Below are 24,094 nucleotides of genomic sequence, written 5' to 3' on the forward strand. Positions count from 1 at the left end.
AGCCAGGCTGCGTCTTTTGGTGGGAGCATTTATTCCATTTACATTTAAGGTAATTATCAATATGTATATTCCTCTTCCTATTTTCTTAATTGTTTTGGTTTCGTGACTGTAGGTCTTTTCTTTCTCTTGTGTTTCTTTCCTAGAAAAGTTCCTTTAGCATTTGTTGTACAGCTGGTTTGGTGGTGCTGAACTCTCTCAGCTTTTGCTTATCTGTATAGGCTTTAATTTCTCCATCAAATCTGAATGAGATCCTTGCTGGTTAGAGTAACCTTGGTTGTAGGTTTTTCTCCTTCATCACTTTAAATATGTCCTGCCACTCCCTTCTGGCTTGTAGGGTTTCTGCTGAGAGATCAGCTGTTAACCTTATGGGGATTCCCTTGTGTGTTATTTGTTGTTTTTCCCTTGTTGCTTTTAATATGCTTTCTTTTTATTTAATTTTTGACAGTTTGATTAATATATGTCTTGGCATATTTCTCCTTGGATTTATCCTGTATGGGACTCTCTGTGCTTCCTGGACTTGATTAACTACTTCCTTTCCCATATTAGGAAAGTTTTCATCTATAATCTCTTCAAATATTTTCTCATTTCCTTTGTTTTCCTCTTCTTGTTCTGGGACTCCTATAATTCGAATGTTGCTCTGTTTAATGTTGTCCCAGAGGTCTCTGAGACTGTCCTCAGTTCTTTTCATTCTTTTTTCTTTATTATGATCTACAGTTTTTATTTCCACTATTTTATCTTCCAAGCACTTAGCCGTTCTTCTGCCTCAGTTAATCTGCTATTGATCCAATCTACAGTATTTTTAATTTCCTTTCTTGTGTTGTTGATCATTGCTGGTTTCATCTTTAGTTCTTCTAGGTCCTTGTTAAATGTTTCTTGAATTTTCTCTATTCTATTTCCAAGATTTTGGATCATCTTTACTATCATTATTCTGAATTCCTTTTCAGGTTGACTGCCTATTTCCTCTTCATTTGTTAGGTCTGGTGGATTTTTCTCTTACTCCTTCATCTGCTGTGAGATTTTCTGTTTCTCATTTTGCTTATCTTACTGTGTTTGGGGTCTCCTTTTTGCAGGCTGCAGGTTCGTAGTTCCCGTTCTTTTTGGTGTCTGTCCCCAGTGGCTAAAGCTTGTTCAGTGGATTGTGTAGGCTTCCTGGTGGAGGGGACTAGTGCCTGTGTTCTGGTGGATGAGGCTGGATCTTGTATTTCTGGTGGGCAGTTCCATGTCTGGTGGTGTGTTTTGGGGTGTCTGTGGACTTACTGTGCTTTTAGGCAGCCTCTCTGCTAATGGGTGTGGTTGTGTTCCTTTCTTGTTAGTTGTTTGGCATAGGGTGTCCAGCACTGTAGCTTGCTGGTCATTGAGTGAAGCTGGGTGCTGGTGTTGAGATGGAGATCTCTGGCAGATTTTCACCATTTGATATTATGTGGAGCTGGGAGGTCTCTTGTTGACCAGTGCCCTGAAGTTGGCTCTCCCAACTCAGAGGCACAGCACTTATTCCTGGCTGCAGCACCAAGAGCCTTTCATCCACATGGCTCAGAATAAATGGGAGAAAAATTAGAATGAAAGAAAGAAAGAAGGAGGATAAAAATAAAATAAAATAAAGTAAGGTATTATTATTATTATATATATTATATATATGATATATTATAATAATATAATTATATATAATAATTATTATAATATATTATTAGTATATTTTACTAAAATAATAAATAATTATTAAGAAAATTAATTTTTAAGTAAAAAAAGAGAAAAAAAGTACAGATAGAACCATAGGACAAATGGTGATAGCAAAGCTATACAGATAAAATCTCACAGAGAGGAATACACATTCACACTTACATAAAGAGGAAAAGGGAAAAAAAATAATAAATCTTGCTCTCAAAGTCCATCTCCTCAATTTGGGATGATTCATTTTCTATTCAGGTATTCCACAGATGCAGGGTACATGAAGTTGATTGTAGAGCTTTAATCTGCTGCTTCTGAGGCTTCTGGGAGAGATTTCCCTTTCTCTTCTTTGTTCTCACAGCTCCGGGAGCTCAGCTTTGGATTTGGTCCCGCCTCTGCAGGTTGGTCACTGGAGGGCGTCTGTTCTTCGCGCAGACAGGACGGGGTTAGAGGAGCAGCTGTTTTGGTAGCTCTGGCTCACTCAAGCCAGTGGAGGGAGGGGTGCTGATGCGGGCAAGCCTGTGGCGGCAGAGGCCGGTGTGGTTTTGCACCAGCCTGAACATGCCAAACATTCTACCGGGGAAGTTGTCCCTGGATCGTGGGACCCTAGCTGTGGCAGGCTGCACAGGCTCCCGGTAGGGGAGGTGTGGGTAGTGACATGTGCTTGCACACAGGCTTCATGGTGGCGGCAGCAGCAGCCTTAGCGTCTCATGCCCGTCTCTGGGGTCCATGCTGTTTGCTGCAGCTCACTCCCGTCTCTCTTGCTCCTTTAGGCAGCACTCTTAATCCTCTCTCCTTGCACACCAGGAAACAAAGAGGGAAGAAAATGTCTCTTGCCTCTTTGGCAGGTCAAGACATTTCCCCGGACTTCTTCCCGGCTAGCCGTGGTGCACTAATCCCCTGCAGGCTGTGTTCATGCCGCCAACCCCATTCCTCTCCCTGCACTCCAACCAAAGCCCGAGCCTCAGCTCCCAGCCCCCACTCACCCCGGCAGGTGAGCAGAAAAGCCTCTTGGGCTGGTGAGTGCCTGTCGGCGCCGATCCTCTGTGCAGGAATCTCTCCACTTTGCCCTCTGCACCCCTGTTGCTGTGCCCTCCTCCATGGCTCCAAAGCTTCCCCGCTCTGCCACCCACAGTCTCAGCCCATGAAGGGGATTCCTAGTGTGCGAAAACCTTTCCTCCTTCACAGCTCCCTCCCACTGGTGCAGGTCCTGTCCCTATCCTTTTGTCTCTGTTTATTCTTTTTTCTTTTGCCCTACCCAGGTACGTGGGGAGTTTCTTGCCTTTTGGGAGGTCTGAGGTCTTCTGCCAGTGTTCAGTAGGTGTTCTGTAGGAGTTGATCCACGTGTAGATGTATTTCTGGTGTATCTGTGGGGAGGAAGGTGATCACGTCTTACTCTTCCACCATCTTCCCTCTCTCCTATAGCTCGGTTTTTGACTTGCAATTTTTATTCCTTTTAAGTGTAAGCCTTTACAGTTATTGATTCCCCATGTCATATCATGGCTTTCTTTGCATTCCAGAAGACTCTGTATGAGTCATGTATTCATTCTCACTTGTCTCTAGATGTTTTCTAATTTCCCTTATGATATATTGTTTGACTCATTTGTTAAGTGTATGTACTTTCATTTCCATATATGTGTGGACATATCACTTTTCCTTCTGTTGTTGATTTATAGTTTCATTCCACTGTGAAAAGACTTTGCATGTTTTCAGCCTTTTTAAATTTATTAAGACTTGTTTCATGTCCTAACATATGGTCTATCCTAGATAATGTCCCATGCTTACTTGTGAAAAATATATCTTCTGAGTTTTGGGGGAATAGAAATTTTTATATATGTTTGCTAAGTCCATTTGTTCTATAATGTTGTTCTTCTTTCATGTACTTCCTGATCGTCTGTCTGGTTTATTTTATCCATTATTGAAAGTGGGAAGTCAAATCCTCCTACTATTACTGTAGAACTATTTCTTCTTACTCTTCCCCCCTCGTTCTCCTCCCTTTCTTCTTCTTCTTCTCCTCCTCCTCCTCCTCCTCCTCCTCCTTCTTCTTCCTCTTCTTCTTCCTCTTTTCCTCCTCCTCCTCCTCCTCCTCCTCCTCCTCCTCCTCCTCCTCCTCCTCCTCCTCCTCCTTCTTCTTCTTCTTCTTCTTCTTCTTCTTCTTCTTCTTCTTCTTCTTCTTCTTCTTCTTCTTCTTCTCCATCTCCTTCTCCTTCTCCTTCTCCTCCTCCTCCTCCTCCTCCTTCTCCTTCTCCTTCTCCTTCTCCTTCTCCTTCGTCTTATTCTTTTTCCCCCAAAATGCATATATTGACCCACTTGATGTTGTCTCAGAGGTCCCTTAGACTCTGTTGAATTTTCTTCATTCTTTTCATTCAGACTTGATAATTTCAAAACACTTGTCTTCAAGTTCACTTATTCTTTCTTCTGCCTGCTTGAGTCTCCAATGGAAAATTCTAGTGAGTTTTCGAATTCAGTCATCTCATTTTTCAGCACCAAAATTTCTATTTTTTCTTCTTTATAATTTATTTCCTTTGTTGACCTTCTAATTTTGTTCATTTATCTTTTTCCTGATTTCTTTTAGTTCTTTGCCTGTTTTTCTTTTCACTCTTTGAGAATATATGTCAGTCACTTAAATGTCTTTTTCTTGTAACACAGATGCCTGTGTTTCTACAGGGATGGTTTTGGAGGTTTACTTTGTTCTTTTGAGTGAAATTCATTTTCTTATTTATCTGTATGCTTTGTGGTCTTTTGTTGAAAACTGGCCATTTGAAATAATAGATACCTTTCCCAGTCCTTGCAGATTGACTCCATGCATAGGAAGACTATTGTTATTTAATCACTAATTATGTTCTATATTTGGGATAAGCCCATCTTGAAGGCTTGAGTTCTTCTCAGACCTCTACTGGGTTTGTCTGTTTCCTGGGCCTGTGTGTGTGTATGTGTGTTTGTGTGTGTGTGTGTGTGTGTTGATTCTCTGTATACATGGCTGCTTTTAAATGCCTTAACTTCCTTAAGATTCTTAGCCCTGCTGCCTTTCAGAGCCTTAGCTATTCTATTGGAGTAATCAATAATCTATTATAGTATCAATAATCTCTTGTCCCAGTTGTCTATGCATCTGTAATCCACCGACAGCTTTCATGAACCATGTACAGTACTTCCCATGGCTTTTCCTAGCCTGAAATCTGAGCTGAACCACTTTTGACTGTCTGAGCTCTGAGTTAGGTAACACAGAAGATAATTCCTTTGGCAACAACTGAGACAGGTTGGATTGCTGCATATTAGGTCTGCTCTTTTCTCTCTGTTTCAAGGAAAGGAACTGGGGCTGAGCCACTGCTTTATCCAATCCATGCCATGCTTTTCTAGGAGGGGGTGGGGCCAGAGAAAGTAAAAAAAAATCACAAAATTGCCTACATCTTTTTCTTGACTGAGCAGGTATTTGGTTGCTGTGGATCTTTGACTGATTTCCAGAACAGCTACAAAGTTATTTTCGCCAGTCTCTATTTGTTTATTTAATATTTTTGTGACAGAATAAGATCCTAGAGCTTCCTAGTCTACCACCTCGTTGACATCACTCCCTAGTAATGCAGCATTGAGAAAAAAGATAAAAACTACATGAAAATCACCTTGACTTCCTGTATATTTAAAAGGTAAAGCTGAATTTGCTCTGCCCTTTATTTATATCCAGAAGCACAATAGTGAAATTATATGTAATTACAAATGGAAAAAATCTTGAAAATCTAGTATATCCCTATCACCCTACATAAGTGGCAGTTGACACCCTCTATTGTTAAATGACAAATAGTGGTTAAAGGATTTGTTTCATATAACTGGAGTTATTAAAAGTTTGGAAACCAGTCATACTTGACTTTCCATTTCATTATAAAACTAAAAGTTCACTATTCTACACTCAGTATTATTGATAGAATTAAACATCAAGCCACTATTTTCTACTTTTATTGATACAGAATTTCATCATATGTATAAAAGTTTAAGTATTTACTCTGTGCTTGTGTGTGTATAACTGATGGGAATCATGTTTCCCTTTTAGAAAGGCCAAAGGAATGCAATAGACTCAATACTTGTTAAAGTTCACTGTAAGAAGTTGAAAAAGGATAGATTCTACTGAAATTTCAAATTGCTTAGATAATTTATTGATGCCTTCCATAGACCACAAAAAATTACAGACAACACACAGTTCACAAAAGTTAAGGCCCACCTGTCTAATGAATGTATACATACTCTCAAAAACCTGATACTTGTATTCAAAAAAGGTAAGTGTAGCTTTCATTTTAAGAAAGGGTATCTAGGCATTGAATTCTACTCTTACGCTTGTAAAAATATGCATATTTCTATACCTAAGAATAACTGTAGCCACCTCTTTATATGAGTCGAGAGTGGAGAAGACTATATCACCTCCTATAAGCTAAACAGACAGCATCAGGAATTATTATATTTGGGAAAACTTGATCAAATATACAAACAAATCAATGTAAAAATAACTATGCTTTCTCAAATTTCCATTAATGCTTAAACTATATTGGAGTGATAAATTCATGAGAAGCAGTGGTCAAAGAGTGATACTGATATAGAGAATTCATGTCGTTCATTACAGAAATATTAAAAGTTGTCTAGAAGATTTTATACAAAATAATGCAATACTATACAAAATTATATCTAGTAAGTAAAAAGTCATGAAGGTTTGTTACTATGAAAATCAAACCTGACTTCACAAAAATTTCATCTGAATTAAAAGTTAAATCATATAAATATATAGACAGAGAGACAGGTAATACTCTCAGCTCTTATAATAGTAATTTTCTTATAATAAATTCAAACCAGTAAGAGATTTTCTTTCTAGCATACTGAAGTCTATGCTTTTTTCTTCTATTTCAGTTTTTGAGACTTTTTATTGTATCTTAGTGGTGTAAATTGTGTTGCATTTACTTGGTTCCTTGTATCAAAATGCATGGGATTAAGAAACTAGGTTTGGTCCAAAAAGAACACATTTCATAAGGAAAAAATCTAAAATACATAAAATATTTTAATTAAATCACCTTCTTCTCTCCCATTATTATGGCAGCATTTTCCTGGCTTTACCAAGAACCCCTGAAATTGGGAAATTCTATCTTAAGACCTGAAAGAGAGATGAATTGGGCTGCGTTTTAGCACTGTAGAGTGATCGCCATGAAATTAGCCTTACAATAGCTTGACGTGTCTATACCAATTTAAATAGGCATTTACACACACAATCAGGAAAATATAAACTCAGTTCATATTTTTTTGATATAGAAAATTTCATAATACAGACTACAAAATTAAATGCTTACAAACATATCCTAATAATTAAATGTTTAACTTTATTTAATGATATAATTATATTTCCAAATATACTATTTTTAATTTTTAATGGGAAAAAGCACTTTATGCATACCAAAAATGTATAGTATACTAGTTAAAACCACTAGATTTGCAGTCAGACAGCTCTGAGTTCAAATCCCAGATCTGTTATTTACAAGTTATGTGACCTGGACCCAGTTACTTTACATCCCTAAACATCTGTTTCCTCATGTGAAAAATGGGAATAATTTTAGTATCAACTTCATAGGGTACAAAATAATAAAAGTTAATGCACTTAGTGCCTTGCCTGGCACATATTATTATTTTGTTTGTATTACTTTTGTAATTAGTATTATTGTTATTACTAACATTATCCCCCTTATTGGCATTTTCCTTGTAAAGATCTTGAGAAAATAACTAGTGCTAAAGTACAGTTTTTGAAAATTCTGACTTTCATACAAATATAATAGTAACGTGTCAAAGAATTTTGTGTGATTCATTAATTAATGAGGTAACCCATAAGACGTTAAAATTGCTTCAAAGAATCTTTGAAGAAAAGACATAAAAACAGTTAGGAATGCTGAAAAAAAATTGGTAATATATACAAAAGCAGTTAATAACCTATAGGGAATAAAATGTAATATTTGGGTGGGGTCATCATTCGGGGTTAGAAATTAATTCTATCTCTATCAAGAAAAATTTATTTTATTGTTATGTATAGGAATCACAAGAAAACTCAGTTTTCTACAGCTTAACTTCTACACCTATAGAGTTGTAAAATAGCCTTGTCAGTTAGAAATTCAAAGATGCACACTCTGTGGAATCAGATAATCCTCATTCCCATGTCTTAGACAATATTCCTGACACTATTTTCTGGTAAAACATTGATGGCCTACCCAGTACCTTAGAAGTCTCATCCAATTAATTAAGATAATCATTTAAATTAAAGGTTTCTAAAATACATAAACTTGTGTTGGCTGAGTCAGGGATTATTATTTCTATAATGTTGACGAGAAAATTGAGGCAAAGAAGTCAAGCAAATTGTCTGTAATTACTCTAAGTGGAGGAATAAGTCCATGACTAATTCCCTTTACTTCAGTCTCCTTTTTATTTCCACTAGAATATATATATATATATATATATATATATATATATATATATATATATATATATACTTATATCCAAAGTAAGGAGAAATAGAAAAGCAAAAGAGAAACAAAAGGGGAGAAATGCGGTGCTGTTTTAATTTGAAGGTGAGGTAGTGGCTAACTTTTTCTTTAATAACTGATCCTCTGTGTCTTTACAGATAACAACCAAGGTGCCATTTTTTTTTCTTCAGAAGATTCTACATTCCCCAAACCTCTCTAGTTAATAAACCAGTGTCCAGATAATATTAACATTAGCCAGATTTTTGAGCATTCATTATCATGCACATGCAGAAAAATCTTGGGCTTTGGATGCAAATCTATAAGGGAATCCTTCCGCAAGCCCTGGTTCACAGTTCATATATGTGTGTACTGTGTTAGCTGAGCGCAGCATCAATTAACAATAGCAATTGTTAAAGATTCAGATTAGCTAAAGCATACAGCTGTGGATTTTCTGGTTCTGCTTTTTAATATAACATCAAAATTTAAGGTGAAACCCAACAGTATATGGTAGATATTGAGGATATCTTAATTATTGTTGATTTCATATATTATTAAAAAATATTACTGGATGTGAGACCAAGTTCAAATGGAAGCTGGGATCAGATAATTTAGATTATGATTAAAGAGAGAGAAACAGAAATAAGATGAGTAATACAATTGTAAGGAAATTAGTAGATGATAATAAATGAAATTTTGTAAAATAAATGTTTTTCATTGGGCTTTACAAATAGGCCAATATAAAATCAGAGATAATTTCTACACATAATTATATAAGTTTTTCTTATTGTTCACCCCTTTTAGATATTAGTATTCTATACTGGCTTCAAATTTTAGGAAAGAATTCCTGGAGAAGATTTTAATTAATATTGTTTATTGAATTATCTTTCATTTTGCTTACAGAATAGGCTTGGGGATAAGGAGTTAACTTCAAGTTAAAATGGAAAAACATCCCAGGGTCCTCTGAAGATAAATAAGAACTCTCATAGAGGAAAAAGAATACAACTGTGGTCTTCATAACTACAAAGAGTATTAAAACCAGGGTACTATAGTTTATAAGACAAAAAGGCAATTATATTCAGAATTACTTAACATGTGAGCTCTCATATAAACAAGATCAGGCATCTCAGATATAACTTGGATAAACAAAAAATAAGAAAAACCCATTCCAGCTAACATACTAAATGACAGAGGAGGCATTTTCCACATAATGTTAAGATGCCAATATGTGAAATTTCCTCATAGAGATTCTGAGTACTGATCAAAGAAATGTGTGGTATTTTTAAAAGGAAATTCATTTTCACTATGCTTTGAGTGACATCTGGTGGCTGAAGAGAATTCTGTCATTTAGTTATCCTTAACGTTTATTAGTCAGACTACACTTAGTATGTATAAGGTATTTTTAATTTCTTATATTAGATAAGAGTACATTTTATTAATGTCTATTAATTTTAACACTGTTGAACTTTCTTCTCAATTGTCTTCCTAAACCTCTTAAGGTATGATCCAAAAAATGATTCATGGTCAACTATGGCACCTCTGAGTGTTCCTCGAGATGCTGTTGCTGTATGTCCCCTTGGAGACAAACTCTATGTAGTTGGAGGATATGATGGACATACTTATTTGAACACTGTTGAGTCATATGATACACAGAAAGATGAATGGAAAGAGGTACTCTCATTTAAAGTATTCAAATTGATATATTTCACGTTTTAATTTAAAAATTAAAATATGTGTTTGGAATTAATCCCATTCTCTTCCTCTCTAGGGCTGAACCAAATTCTTTTAATGAAATTTATAGCATGTGCTTTATTTAGCTATAGAGAATTATTAACTGAGCTGTTTTATCATTAGCAGGATCCATCAGTACTCATATAAAGTGGAGACAAGACATTCTCTTAACGATGGACTCATTCCTTTTACAGAAAAGTGAATCAGATTCAATAATCCAAGAGCTTTACTCTCTGACCAACTTTCTATGTATGTATTATGACTTGAGAAGCAAAGAATAATGTCCTCACCCACAAATGTCTGCCCTTTCTTATTGGCTGGTGCCCAGGAGGAAAATCTTTCAGTTCCCTCCTTATAGAGGTTCTATAAACTACAACACTCCTAACTACTGATCAGTCATTCAAGGGATTTGGTGCACAGTAAGAGACTGGAATTAAACTCTCTCAAGAGTGCTGGGCATCTAACAGAAGAAATTCTAAGGAAAGTACAAGAAAGGGCACTGAAAGGACATCTTGAGGGTGCTAAAGGAAACTTGATGCTTCTGACAGCTTTGCAGTTATAGCTCTATATTTATTCCAAAATGCCTAATGGTGTTTTGTTGATTAAATGATGGATTAATAAAATATGAAGTATGATTAACTCTTCACCATTTCTACAAACAAGCAAACCTTGTATTTGGTATTAAACATCACCTTTCCTTACATTAACTTCATGGTGCTCTGTTTTCTACGTAGTAAGCTTGTTACTGTTCTAAATAAGTTATGTGTTAATATACTGACATCTGATAATGGGTTTCTAGCTCTTTCCTCCAACAATATGATTCATGAAGACCCTCAGAAATATTCAAGTTCTGCCATGTAGGTAGCTCTTCACAATGGTTAGGACAGCTAGAAATGGAGGGAAATATTTAGAAAACAAAGATGTAGGTCAAATACAAGAATCAAAATATTTGTAATTTACTTTTCAGAAAATTATAGACCAGTAGCTAAGAGACCTAGACTCTATTCCAGGCATTTCACTGTTTCATTGTGTGACCTTGAAAATGGTGAAAGAGAACTAATAGATCATGAGATTATAACTACTATATGCCTAATTATTTTCATTCATTATCTTCCTTAACCCTAACAAAAGCTCATTGAAGAATGAGTATTATTAGCTGTAATTTTTAAAGTGAGAAAATTATCAGAGAGGTGAAATTTACCCAAGATCACCTGTTCTTCAAACTGAGGCCTACTTCATTTTAAAGACTATGCTCTTTCTACATTGGACTATTATTTGGGCTGCATTTTCCCATATCTTTATACAAGATGAAAGTTGGGCCAGAATAGGTAAGGACTTTTTCAACTCTAATATATTATGTTAAATGCAGAGTTCATTCAAACAGCATTTCTTTCCTTGTTTTTGTTTTCTGTGTTAGGAAGTTCCTGTTAACATTGGAAGAGCTGGTGCATGTGTTGTGGTGGTGAAGCTACCATAAAGCTATCTTTATCAAAGGGAAGGAAACTGGATAATTTCAAGAAGTGGAGTAGGAAGAGGAGAGGAAGAAGAAATATGTTCTTTCCTTCAATTAGTAACCAAACATGAAAATTCTTGTGTCATTTTAATATGTAGATATAAATGCTCTCATTTGTGAAGCAAAACAAATTTTCAAACACTAATTACATATAGGTGTTTAGTGTATATGCTGTTGCAGCTAATAATATAAATGAAAATCCAGTAGTTTATGTTTAGCCTCGTTACTTTAAAATGTTAAAATGTTTAAGGGAAATTGATAGTGACCAAAGTATAAAAAGTTACAAAAGCATCGGTAATTTTGAGTCTGATAAGTTAAAAACATTTTCTATTTCAAAAAAAATTAGGTACCCTATCATTTGGAACATAACTAATATAAAAGAGAACATCTAAAGCTTAAATTATAAGGTTTGATTTTCAGTAAGACATCATTCTTTTATCTAAACAATATCCCAAATAGCTAAATAATACCTCACATTTACCAAGAAGAAAGATTTTACTGTGGTGAGATTAAAAAAAAAGAAAAAGCTCATTGACATATTTGTTATGCTGATCACAGTAGGTTAAAATTTTCACAGACTTACTCTTTTACAGTACCATTTTCCAAAGCACACATATAGATTTGGTATTTCTTAACATGTTGTCTTGTTAGACAACATTTATTTTACCAGTAAAATATTATTGTAATTCCATACACACAATCTATACAATAAAATGCTGAATATTTATCATATTGATACAAAATGTGACCTCAGCTTTCGAGTGTCAGGGCCTCACTTGTATAGACAGTAACATTCTCCTCAAACATTTCTGTGAACTCTTAATACACCTGCCATTAAGTTAAATCAGTTTTCTAAAACAAAGCAATTTTTCAACAGTGGTAAAATTGAGATGTTCTACAATATTAACACATGGAAACACCAAAATGTTCAACATCCGTGGTTAATTCTATAATTATCTTTTATGTACCAGTACATGATTTTCTGTCAAGTTTATATTCTTCCAGTAAAGAATATTAAGGATATATGCACTACAAATGTTTTTAAATTAAAAAACAACAAAAAAGATGAGCTGAGTAGTATTTTACCTTTAAATTCTCACTTCCATGTCCAATTATTTAAAAAAAAGTGGGGTAGGTTGGCCAAAAGTTTCATTTGGGTTTTTCCATAAGATGTTATGGAAAAACCCAAATGAACCTTTTGGCCAACCCAATATTTAAGATAAAATGTTGGAAAACCTTCTTTATGAAAGTAACTTTTCAATTAAATTACAATTTTAGAATTTCTGCAATATGTCCTTTTAAATGGGTTTTGTATTGTAGTATGTGAAACCAACAAATAAAATCCAGAGATGCTTATAAAATGTACTACTACCTTTTAAGTTTTTTAAAACTGAGTAACATAGGTTGTACAAAGATATGTGTACTTTGACAAACTGAATTTAAATAAAATCTATTTCCTCTGGTTATAAAGTGTGGCTTTAGATTATGTCAAGTGCAGCTTGAATTGACCTTTTGATATTTATTTTTCCAATAGCTAAAGTATTTAAATAAAAAAATAAAATTCCCCTGCTTTGTTTCTTATTCCTGCCATTGTCTTTAATTCTAAATAAAGGGTTATAGACATCTTCAGTTCTAGGGGTAGAGATGGAAACATAGAGATGCTGTAAAAAATAATAAACACACATGCAGAGAGTTCTTTTGGATCTTTAAATTCATACTTTATCTAAGTCAATGCAGAAGTAGAGTTACTTAAACTTTTATCTACAGAGCAAAGCTTGGCCTGTCAAGTTAAATTGGAGTGTGAGCCAGTGGGAAAAAGAAAGATCAAAGGACCTACCACAGCTCAGCTTGCCAATGCTCCAGTCACAGCTAGATGGCACCAATAGGGAAATCATGTCCAGAGTCATGCTTGGTCAGGCAAACAGAGAAAGAATACCATCTTCTTGATGGTCCAGTTAGGCTTGCTTCATTTTGATCAGACATTGACTAGTAGGAGAGGTATGTATATGTTGCCCAGGGCTGCATTTGAAAATCATGCCCGCAAGCAAAAAAATAGAAATGTGGGACTACATCAAACTTAAACGTTTCTGTACAGTGAAAGAAACCATCAGCAAAATGAAAATAAACTATGGAAGGGGAAAAAATATTTGCAAACCATACATATGTCTAATAAGGGGGTAATATCCAAAATATATAAAGAACTCATACAACTAAGTAGCAAAAAACAAGCAACTCAATTAAAAAATGGGAAAAGAACCTGAATAGACATATTTTCAAAGAAGATATATGAAAGGCCAACAGGTACATGAAAAGATGTTCAACATCACTAGTCATTGGGGGAATGTAAATTAAAACCACCATGAGATATCACCTCATGCCTATTAGAATGACCATCATCAAAAATACAAATGCTGGATGTGGAGAAAAAGGAACTCTTGTGCACTGTTGGTGGGAATGCAAATTGGTACAGCCACTATGGAAAACAGTTTAGCAGTTTATCAAAAAATTAAAGGCAGAACTACTATATGATCCAGCAATACCACTTTTGGGACTATATTCAAAGGAAATGAAAACACTTACTTGAAAAGATATCTGCTGCCCAATTTTTAATTGGGTTGTTTGTTTTTTTGATATTGAGCTCCATGAGCTGTTTGCATATTTTGGAGACCTAAATAGACATTTCACCAAAGAAGACATACAGATGGCCAAGAGGCACATGGAAAGATGCTCAACATCACTAATTATTAGACAAATGCAAATCAAAACTACAGTGAGGTATCACCTCACACCGGTCAGAATGGCCATTATCAAAAAATCTGGAAACAATACATGCTGGAGAGGGTGTGGTGAAAAGGGAGTCCTCCTGCACTGTTGGTGGGAATGTAAATTGATACAACCACTATGGAGAACAGTATGGAGTTTCCTTAAAAAACTAAAAATATGGCCCAGCAATCCCACTACTAGGCATATACCCAGAGAAAACCATAATTCAAAAAGAGACATGTACCACAATGTTCATTGCAGCACTATTTACAATAGACAGGACATGATAGCAACCTAAGTGTCCATCGACAGATGAATGGATAAAGAAGATGTGGCACATACATACAATGGAATATTACTCAGCCATAAAAAGAAATGAAACTGAGTTATTTGTAGTGAGGTGGATGGACCTAGAATCTGTCATACAGAGTGAAGTAAGTCAGAAAGAGAAAAACAAATACCATATGCTAACACATACATATGGAATTTTTTTAAAATATGGTACTGATGAAACTAGAGGCAAGGTAAGAATAAAGACGAAGGCATAGAGAATGGACTTGAGGACACGAGGAGGGAGGAGGAAACTGGGGTGAAGTGAGAGTAGCATCAACATATATACACTACAAAATGTAAAATAGATAGCTAGTGAGAAGCAGCAGCATAGCACAAGGAGATCAGCTCGGTGTTTTGCGACAACATACAGGGGTGGGATAAGGTGAGTAGGAGGGAGGCTCAAGAGGGAGAGGATATGGAGATATATGTATATATGTAGCTGATTCACTCTGTTATACAGCAGAAACTAACACAACATTGTCAAACAAATATACTTCAATAAAGATGTATAAAAAAAAAAGAAAGAAAAGATATCTGCATTCCCATGTCCATAGCAGCATTATTTACAATAGCCAAGACATGGAAACAGAGTGAGTGTCCTTTGATGGATGAATGGTTAAAGACTTGTATGATACATAAGAAAGTTTTTAAGAGAATAAATTCTAAGAGTTCTCATCATAAGGAGATTTTTTTCTTTTCTTCTTTCTTTTCCCTTTATTGTATCTATATGAAATGATGGATGTTAGTTGAGCCTATTGTGATTATCGTTTCACAATATATGTAAATCAAGCCATCATGCTGTATGCCTTAAACTTATACAGTGATGCATTTGTTATGTGTCAAAAAAAACTGGAAAAAAATTGTGCTTGGGCCACTATGGCTTAGCTGGGCTGCCAAAATCTGAGCAGAGTTGAGCAGTCAGAATGGAGAGCTGCAGAGGCTCAGAGTACTAAAACATAACTGTGGTTGCTTCAGTCAAATCTAGTTTGGAAAAGGAGTTATAGGGTCAGGACCCTTGCTACCATAGCATAGTGGAGATGTCCTATCAGTTTGGTTTAAGCTAACAAAGATAAGAAAGGGAGTTATTAATTTATGTACTCTTTCAACAAGTGTAAGGGCTGATACATTTAGACATTATACTCAGATTGGAAAGAAAATATTGGTTCTTGATTGTGCTGTAATCACTATGACCTTGCTTTCAGGGTCTCCCTGCTCTGCAGCCCACAACCTATATTATGATGTCTCTCCAGACAACACCATCAGCTACTTTCCCAGTATTTCCATAAGGCATGAAGGAACTTCTAGATACTTTCTATACTACACAGGACCATAGAGTAGACTCTGGGGCACTAAACTCAGTTTCTCTCTCTGCCTAACTCTACCATACATTAACTTGACTCAGATGTGGTTGCTCCCACATTTTGATATGGAGGGAACACTGAAAGGAAGTCTCCTCCTATAGTCCCAAATGGAATAGAGAACAAAAACTCCTCTCATTTCAGATTTTGTCTTAAGCTCTCCAACAAGATTCCCACCTCAAGATCTTATTCCAGGAAAAGAAAAAAGACCATAATACATATATTTCTTTAGGTGTCATTTTTCTCTTACCACAGTCACCTGAGGAAGAGGGACAGGTTTTTCAGTTACTTTTCCTCTTTGTAATGGACTTCTTTTACATCATATACCACTTGCTAGAGACACTAAGCCCCAACTGAACAATGGAAGGAGTATCTCCTCTCTAGTCTGTGGAAGACACCATATAAACTTCATATTTCATCAACCTGCCTCTCCTTATGTAAAGGAAACATTTTTAAAAATCTATAGAATACTTTTCCTCTCTTGACAATACTTGTTTTTCAAGATTATTGCCTACTACAGACTAGGGAAAAAGTCCTATTTGACATGCTTAAAGTTTAATATTGGTATCTACTTTCTTTGCCTTCCTGTTGTAATCCTAATCCCCTCCCTTACACAGACACAGACACACACACACACTCAGATTATACACAAACAATGGGTGAAATGAACATATCTAGCAAAATACTGGAATCTCACACATGAGTAAACATTAAAAGAAAAAAAAACACATTAATAGTCTTTGAAAATAATATCCCTGCATCACAAATATTTATTAAGGATCTACTGTGTCTTAGGCCCTAGTGATATATGCAAAAATTAGGGCTAAGTTTATGAAATCTCTACCAAATCCAGGTCTGTGTAATTTAGATGATATTTCAAGTAATGGAGAATCAGTATTTGGTAGCCTCTTTTCTACAAAGGCCAGCTGAATTTTCCCAATTCACATTTCATCTAAGGTCATGGAGACCCTCATACAAACAGCCTGATTCCATAAGCTTTAGTATCTATGTGAGTGGTTAAATAATCCTATCTGGATCATAATTAACTAGACCTTGCTAGAATTGGAACACATAGAGGTTCTGGTCATCAGAGAACAACTAGTCTTGTTTAAAAATAGGTCTGAAAACACGAAAATACCTTCACAAGAGCAAATACTCTAGGTGAGGCAATCACAGCACCTGGGTGAACCACAGAAATAAGAAATAAGAGAGGACACATTGAGGAGTGTAAGAAAGACAGATTCACACTACCTCATTACCCCTCTCCTAAGCTAAGGCAGCTCAGTGTGGAGAAAGACACCTTCCCCATGGGAGGGGAGTAAAATGAGTACCCAACTTTACCCCAAACCCCAGAGAGAACCCATCCCAGCACCAAACCAATTCCCACAGCTGTATGTCGCTCCCTGCAGGCTCCTGCAAACCCAGACCCCCACTCACCCTGGTACCTTTTGGCTCCAGTGACCGCAGGCAGCTCTGGCAGTCCCAAATGCCGTCCTTGGCGCCAAGCTCCCAGCAGGTTCCCATGAACCCAGACCCCAGCTGACCCCAGTACCTGCCTACTCCAGCAGCCTCAGGCAGCTTCCATGACAGGACTCCTGGAGGACTCCCAGGAACCATGGTCCCTGCTCACTTCCTCACTTGTCAACTCTAACAGCTCCACGTAGATCCCTTGGCACCAGGATCCCCAAAGGCTCCCAGGAACCCAGGCCACCATCTCACCCTGGTGCCTACTGGCTCCAGTGGCCCCAAGTGTCACTTTTGGCATAAAATTCCTGATGGGCTCCTGTGAAGCCAGACCCAAGTTCACTCTGGCACATGCCTACTCCAGCATCTCAAGCAACTTCCATGCCAGGGCTCCAGCAGGTTACCACACATTTAGGCTTCCAGTTCACCCTAGCACTTGCCTACTCCAGTGGTCCCAGGCACCTCTCACAGTTCCAGGTGGTTTCTATAGGATGGCTCCCAACAGGCTCCTGGGAACCCTGGCCCCCATCACACCCATGCACCTGACAACTCTGGGGGCTCCAAGCTGCTCCTGTGACCCTTGGTGGCTCCTGTAATTCCAGGCTCCCTGTGGGCTCTGAGGAAGCCAGGCCCCAGCTCACCCTAGCATCCGCCAGCTCTAGTGGCACCAGGTAGCATTTATGGTACCAGGCACAAAGTGGGCTCCTGTAAATACAGGTCCCCCCATCTAACCCTGGCACCTGGCAGCTCCTGTGACCCCAGGTGGGTCCCAAGGCACTGGGTAGCATCTGTGGTACCAGGCTTCCAGTAGGCTCCCAGTTCATCTGACATCTGCTGACTCTAGTGGCCCCAAGCAGCTGCTGACTCTAGTGGTCCCAGGTGGCTTCCACCGCACCAGGATTCCAGCAGATTTCCAGGAAGTGAAGTTCCCATCTCACATTGGTGCCTGCTACTCCAGCAGTCGCAGACAACATCCATGACTTCAGGCAGCTTCCTTGGCTCCATGTTATTAGAGGACCCTGGCAAACTCAGTTCCCCACCAAGGAACTGGCCAGCTTCAGCAGTCCCAGTTGGCCAGTGGCCACAGGTGACTCTTCCTCTCCAGGCAGCTTCCTTGTATCCAGGCTCCTAGAATGCTTCCATGAACCAAGGCCCTCAATCCACTCTGGTGCCTACTGGCTCCCACAGTCTTAGGCATCTCCAGTGGTCCCAGGATCACAGCCCAGCAAGGTGCCAGCTGACTCAGCTGGAACCAGGTTCCTGACAAGCTCCCATGAATGCAGTCTCCCAGCTTATGCCAGCACCAGCTGTCTCCTATGGCATCAGGTAGCCCTTGTGACAACAGACTTCCATCAAGCTCCAGCAGTTTCCCAGTACATTCCAGCACTGGCTGGCTCCTACTGACCTGGGTGGCTTTTGTGGCCTCAGGCTCCCAATCAATGCCTGTGACACAGACTCCAGGGGAAATCCAGCAGGGCCCATTGCCAAGCTGACTAGCATGTCCCAGGCTTTCACAACCCACTCCAGCACCAAGGCACTCAAGGACTCCAGCAAGGAGGAGGAAGTACTCCCAAACTCATTTTACAAGGCCAGCATTACCCTGATACCAAAGCTAGATAAGAACATGACAAGAAAAGAAAAATACTGGCCGATACCCCTGATGAATATAAATGCAAATATAACAAGTCAGCCTTAAAGAAGAAGTAAATTCTGACATGTTACAACATGGATGAAACTTGAGTTATGCTAAGTGAAATAAACCACTCACAAAAACACAATGTTTTGTGTTTGATTCAACTTATATGAGGTATTTAAAATAATATGTTTTGTGTTTGATTCAACTTATATGAGGTATTTAAAATAATAGAATTCATAAAGACAGAAAATAGAGTAGTGGTTACCAGGGGTTTGGGGCAGGGGATTATAAGAAGTTAATGTTTAATGGGCACAGAGTTTCAGTTTGGGATGATGAAAAAGTTCCGGAAATGGATAGTGGTGATGGTTACACAACAATGTAAATATACTTAATGCCATTACATTGTACACTTAAAAAATGTTTAAATGTTAAATTTTATGTCATGTATACTTTACTACAATAAAAAAATTAAAATAAATGGATCATAGACCTAAATGTAAGACATGACATTATAACCCTCTTAGATCAAAATATAAGAGTTAATTTGCATGAGCTCTGATAGATAATGTTTTCTTAGAAATAGCACCAAGAGCACAGTGATAAAAGAAAAAAATAAATTATACTTCATCAAAATGTAAAACGTTGGTGTTATAAAAGACACTGTCACAAAAGTGAAAATACAACCCACAGACAGGGATAAATCTGATACCTGGTAAGTGGCTTGTATCCAGAATTTTATTAAAAAAACATAACTCATTAATAAAATGATATATAATCAAATTTTAAAATGAGCAAAGGATTTGAATAGACATTTCTTCAAAGAAGATATACAAATGTCCAATAAGCACATGAAAACAAGCTCAAAATCATTAGCTATCAGGAAAATGCAAGTCAAAACCATAAGATAATAGTTTACACCCACTAGGATGGCTAAAATTTTAAAAGACAGGGTGTAACAGGTATGGCGAGTACTGAAACCTTCATACATTGCTGGTGAAAATGTAAAATTATGCAGTCTTTTTGGAAAATAATTTGATGATTCTTCAAAATGTTAAACATAGAGTTATCTACCATATAGATACCTATAACAATAACCAATAACAATACCACTCCTAGGCACATTCTAAGAGAAATTAAAACATCTGTTCATACAAAAATCTGTTCTTGGGTGTCCATAGTAGATTTATTCTTAATAGTCAAGCATGGGGGAGAAAACAATATATCCATCACCTGGTGAATAATTATATAAATGTGGTATATCCATACAATGGAATACTATTCAGCCACAAAAAGGAAAAACTATTGATATGTGTTAAAATATGGATGAGCCTTGAAAGCATTATTATATGTGAAAGAAGTCAGACACAAAATGTCACATATTGTATGATTCTGCTTGTGTAACAGAGTAATGATTTACATATTATCTGAGATGTTCTTTACTTCTTGGAATTCACTCTCATTCTGTAACCATCTGCACTTTGCAACACTATAGTCCCAATGAGGAGTAAAGAATAAAATCTTACTTTATAAATTCAAAAGACCATTGATCTAGGTATAAGAAAGAAAGATTTACCAAAAAGTTATGCTAAATTAGAAGCAGGATTTTTCCTGGTTCCCCACTAAAAGTAGATAAAGATACCATGAGTTTGGAGGGAAAGATTCTTGAGGAGAGGATTGGTGATGAAACAAGACAGACATGAGTATATATTTGGGGGAGGAGGGAACTGGCCATGTCCTTACCTTCTTCGGCTGAGATCTAGGGGTAATAGACCCCTTAGATAGGATATATACCTTATTTTCTAGGATAAATCCTAGGGAGATAGCAAGCTCCAGCATTATGCTTAATCAGTTGTAAATCAGATATAATTGTGTAGTATGTAGGTCTAGGCGTAAAGTGGATAAAAATAAACTCTGAGTTTCCTGTGACAATAAATATGGTAGGAGACTGTCCAGGAGTTCCCATGGCCCCCTAAATGAAGATATAAGTTACCTGTGTACCTGCAGGGTGGTCTTGTTGCTGGAACAATTGATACACCTGATACAGCAGATTTGGAGGGAACTATAGAGCTAAGCACTCAGATGTTCTTCTGATTTCTGTATGTCAGACTGGAGAGGAACGTACTCAAGAACCAGATAGGATAGGTTGTTTCTCAAAAGGGCTAAGATAATGTAATTCCACTTCCACAAACCTTTTTAAAAAATCATTATATGTGTATGTAAAAGTACAAAACAATTGACTGAAAGGATATACACTAAATTTATGTTAGTGGTTGGCACTTTTGGAGAGAAAAAGACAGGAAACAAGTATAGCAAAATGTTAACAGATATATACTGGTGCCAGTTTTAAATGTCTAGTAGTCATTTTTTAAGAAGATAAGTGGAAGGACTATATAGGAAGATAACTTATAACATTGCTATATAGAATGAATTTAGGAAGATAACCTATAACTTTTACCAGCACAAAATAAATAGGTTTCTTTTGTTACAATTTGGAAGATCACACAGAGTAATAGTATGTGTTTAGTAAATATGATTCTTATTCCATAAAGTCAGATGTCATGTCTCTTTATTTTAAAAGAACTAAATCATATTCTACACTGACCTAGAAGTTCCTAGGCTCCCTCTGTTCAACCCTCAGCCATCCCTTCTGAGGTCTTTCCACTTTTGTCCTTCTTCCACCATGGAGCAAGTTCAGGTAGAAACACCTCTGCAGCCTTTCTAGCTTGAGAAAATTTCTTTCAGCCTCTCTGCCACCTTCCTCCTGTGCAACCTTCTCTGGAAACTCAGGCCTTGGGTAAGCAAATAGATTTGCTCTTTATTCTCTGGTTGCTCCTCTAGATCTACTTGTGCCCTTTTCCACTCTTCTCTGTGCCCTGGGAGGCTGACTTCTAAGGATTCTATCAACACAGCACCTTTGCTCTGACTTTCATTTGGGGAACTATTCAACCAGAGGCACTGGACGGAGATTGTAGGAGAGAGTAAGAGGAGAGAAAGGTTATTTATTATCCCGGCTCTCTTTCTGCCAGGGCACTGTGGCAGTATATGTGTTTTACAGAAAACCACAGCTTCCGTTGGGCATCTCTCTCCTATAGCTACATATTTTTTTCTGGATTTCACTAACTACACCCTACCCTTGTCCTTCAGGTTTAGAGCTGGCTATGTTTACTCATCATTGCTAATCCTGAGATACTTAACCATCTATTGTTCTCAGATATAATACTTTTCCTTGGTTTGGACTGCCTTCCATGAAAGTAGACATGGGATGGAGTCATCTGCACTAATTGGCTCTTGGAATAATAATGCTCCTATCACTATGTTAGGGTGGGTCAGATTTGGGGCCAACATGAAAAGCATTTTAAGTTCTTCAAATGCCTCTGCTACATACATCAGTGCTGAAAATCCCTTTCTATAATGAGCTAACAGTTAAATTATAGTATGCATATTTACTAGGTACCATGTTAAATGATTTTCATGTATTATCTCATTTTATCCTCACAGCATCCCTAGATAGATTTGTTTTAGTTACATTTGTCAAATGAGACAATTGAACCTCAGAGAGGTTAAGTGACTTGCCCTAACCCACACAGCTACTAAGTAGCAGGGCCGGATTTATTTGAATCCAAAGCACATAAATGTGATATATGAATGTCATAATTATCTCTCTGGAAGAGATTTATTATCTAAAAGTGACTGTGAAGAAGTACAGAATGAGGCTCATGAATTACTTAGCAAATCCCAGTATTGCTCACATATTATTGCTGACTATGGAAGCTTTAAATTTACTATATGGCATCATAAAGATGCTCTGTACAAAAAGGATACTATGTCCAAGGAATTCATAGAATATGGTTCATCAGCCATTGGAAAACAAAATTGTAACAATATTTACAGTCATCAGAATAGGTCAAACAAGGCTGTCCTAACAAAGAAACCTCAAAATCTTCCTGGATTAGCATATCAGATGTTTATTTATCATTCATGCAAATCCTGATGCAAGTTTAGTGTGTGTGTGTGTGTGTGTGTGTGTGTGTGCTCGCGCATGTGCATGGTTTGGGGATGGTAGCATGGGTTGAAGATGGGAATGGAGTTTCTTTTGTCTTGTGACTTGGATATTTGGGTTCTCTACATCTTGTGACACTAACATCCCAACACGTGACCTCAAGACCACTAACACAGAAGACAGTGTGGAGTAGCATAGTGACTTTTAAATTCCTCAGCCCAGAAGAGACACACACTAACATTTCGTTAAATAGAACCAGTCTCATGGCACCCATTAGCTGGAGAGGAGTAAGGGAGAGTGGTCTTCATGTTTATTCAGTAAGGAGGTGGGGACTGAACATGGGTGTGTACTACTATTTTCCACACTTCTCCAGTGGTGTGTAGATCAACGTATTCGCAATAATTGTTATTTATCTACATTGAGTCCTTAATGATCCAGGTATAACCAGCATTACATTAGAAAAACACAGGAAAGTTGTAAAAGGAAAATCGATTCCCCTACATTATCCTTGACCTGGTAGGGACCTTCTTTTCTGGAGGCTACATATGGTGAGTGAAGTAGTTAGTAGGGATTCACAGGTTACCCATGTTTTTTTTTTTTTAACTAATATTTAAGTATTTATTATGTGCTGAACCCTGTGCTAAATTCTTTACATATATTATCTAATATAACTTTCAAAACAGGTACCTTTTTAAAATTAAGGTATGATTGACATGCAAAGAGCTGTAGACTTTTACTGCATACAGCTTGATGTGTTTGGATATAATTATACATCCATGACACCATCATGACAACTGATGCTACAAACTTACCCATGACACCCAAAAGTTTCTTCCTGCTCCCTTTATTTTGTTTTGCTTTATTATGTTTCCTTTTGTGCTAAAAGCACATAATCTAAGATCTACATTTTTAGCAAATTTTCAAGTACACAATACAATATTGCTAATCACAGACCCTACGCTGTATACCAGATCTCCAGAACTTATTTAACTTGCATAACTGAAACTTTGTACCCTTTGAACAACACCTCTCCATTTCCTCCAGCCCCTAGTCCCTGGGAACCACATTCTACTCTCTGCTTCTATGTGTTTGGCCATTTGAGATATCATATAATAATGACATCATACAGTATTTGTCTTTGTCTGGCTTATTTCT

At 37.1% G+C, this 24,094-nt stretch overlaps 1 protein-coding gene across 2 annotated transcripts in view; it reads left to right on the forward strand.

The window, feature by feature from the left end:
* The window catches only part of KLHL4 (kelch like family member 4), a 118,819-nt gene extending 106,807 nt beyond the window's left edge, over positions 1-12,012 (forward strand). For both annotated transcript variants that reach the window (XM_032619865.1, XM_032619863.1), the window contains 2 exons: positions 9,641-9,812; positions 11,290-12,012. In XM_032619865.1, coding sequence (XP_032475756.1) covers positions 9,641-9,812; positions 11,290-11,349 — 232 coding nt within the window. In that variant the 3' untranslated portion in view covers positions 11,350-12,012. The remainder of the gene's footprint in view (positions 1-9,640; positions 9,813-11,289) is intronic.
* The last annotated feature ends 12,082 nt before the right edge of the window (positions 12,013-24,094 follow it).

The sequence above is a fragment of the Phocoena sinus genome, chromosome X (assembly GCF_008692025.1).
Source record: "Phocoena sinus isolate mPhoSin1 chromosome X, mPhoSin1.pri, whole genome shotgun sequence".
Lineage (NCBI taxonomy): Eukaryota > Metazoa > Chordata > Mammalia > Artiodactyla > Phocoenidae > Phocoena > Phocoena sinus.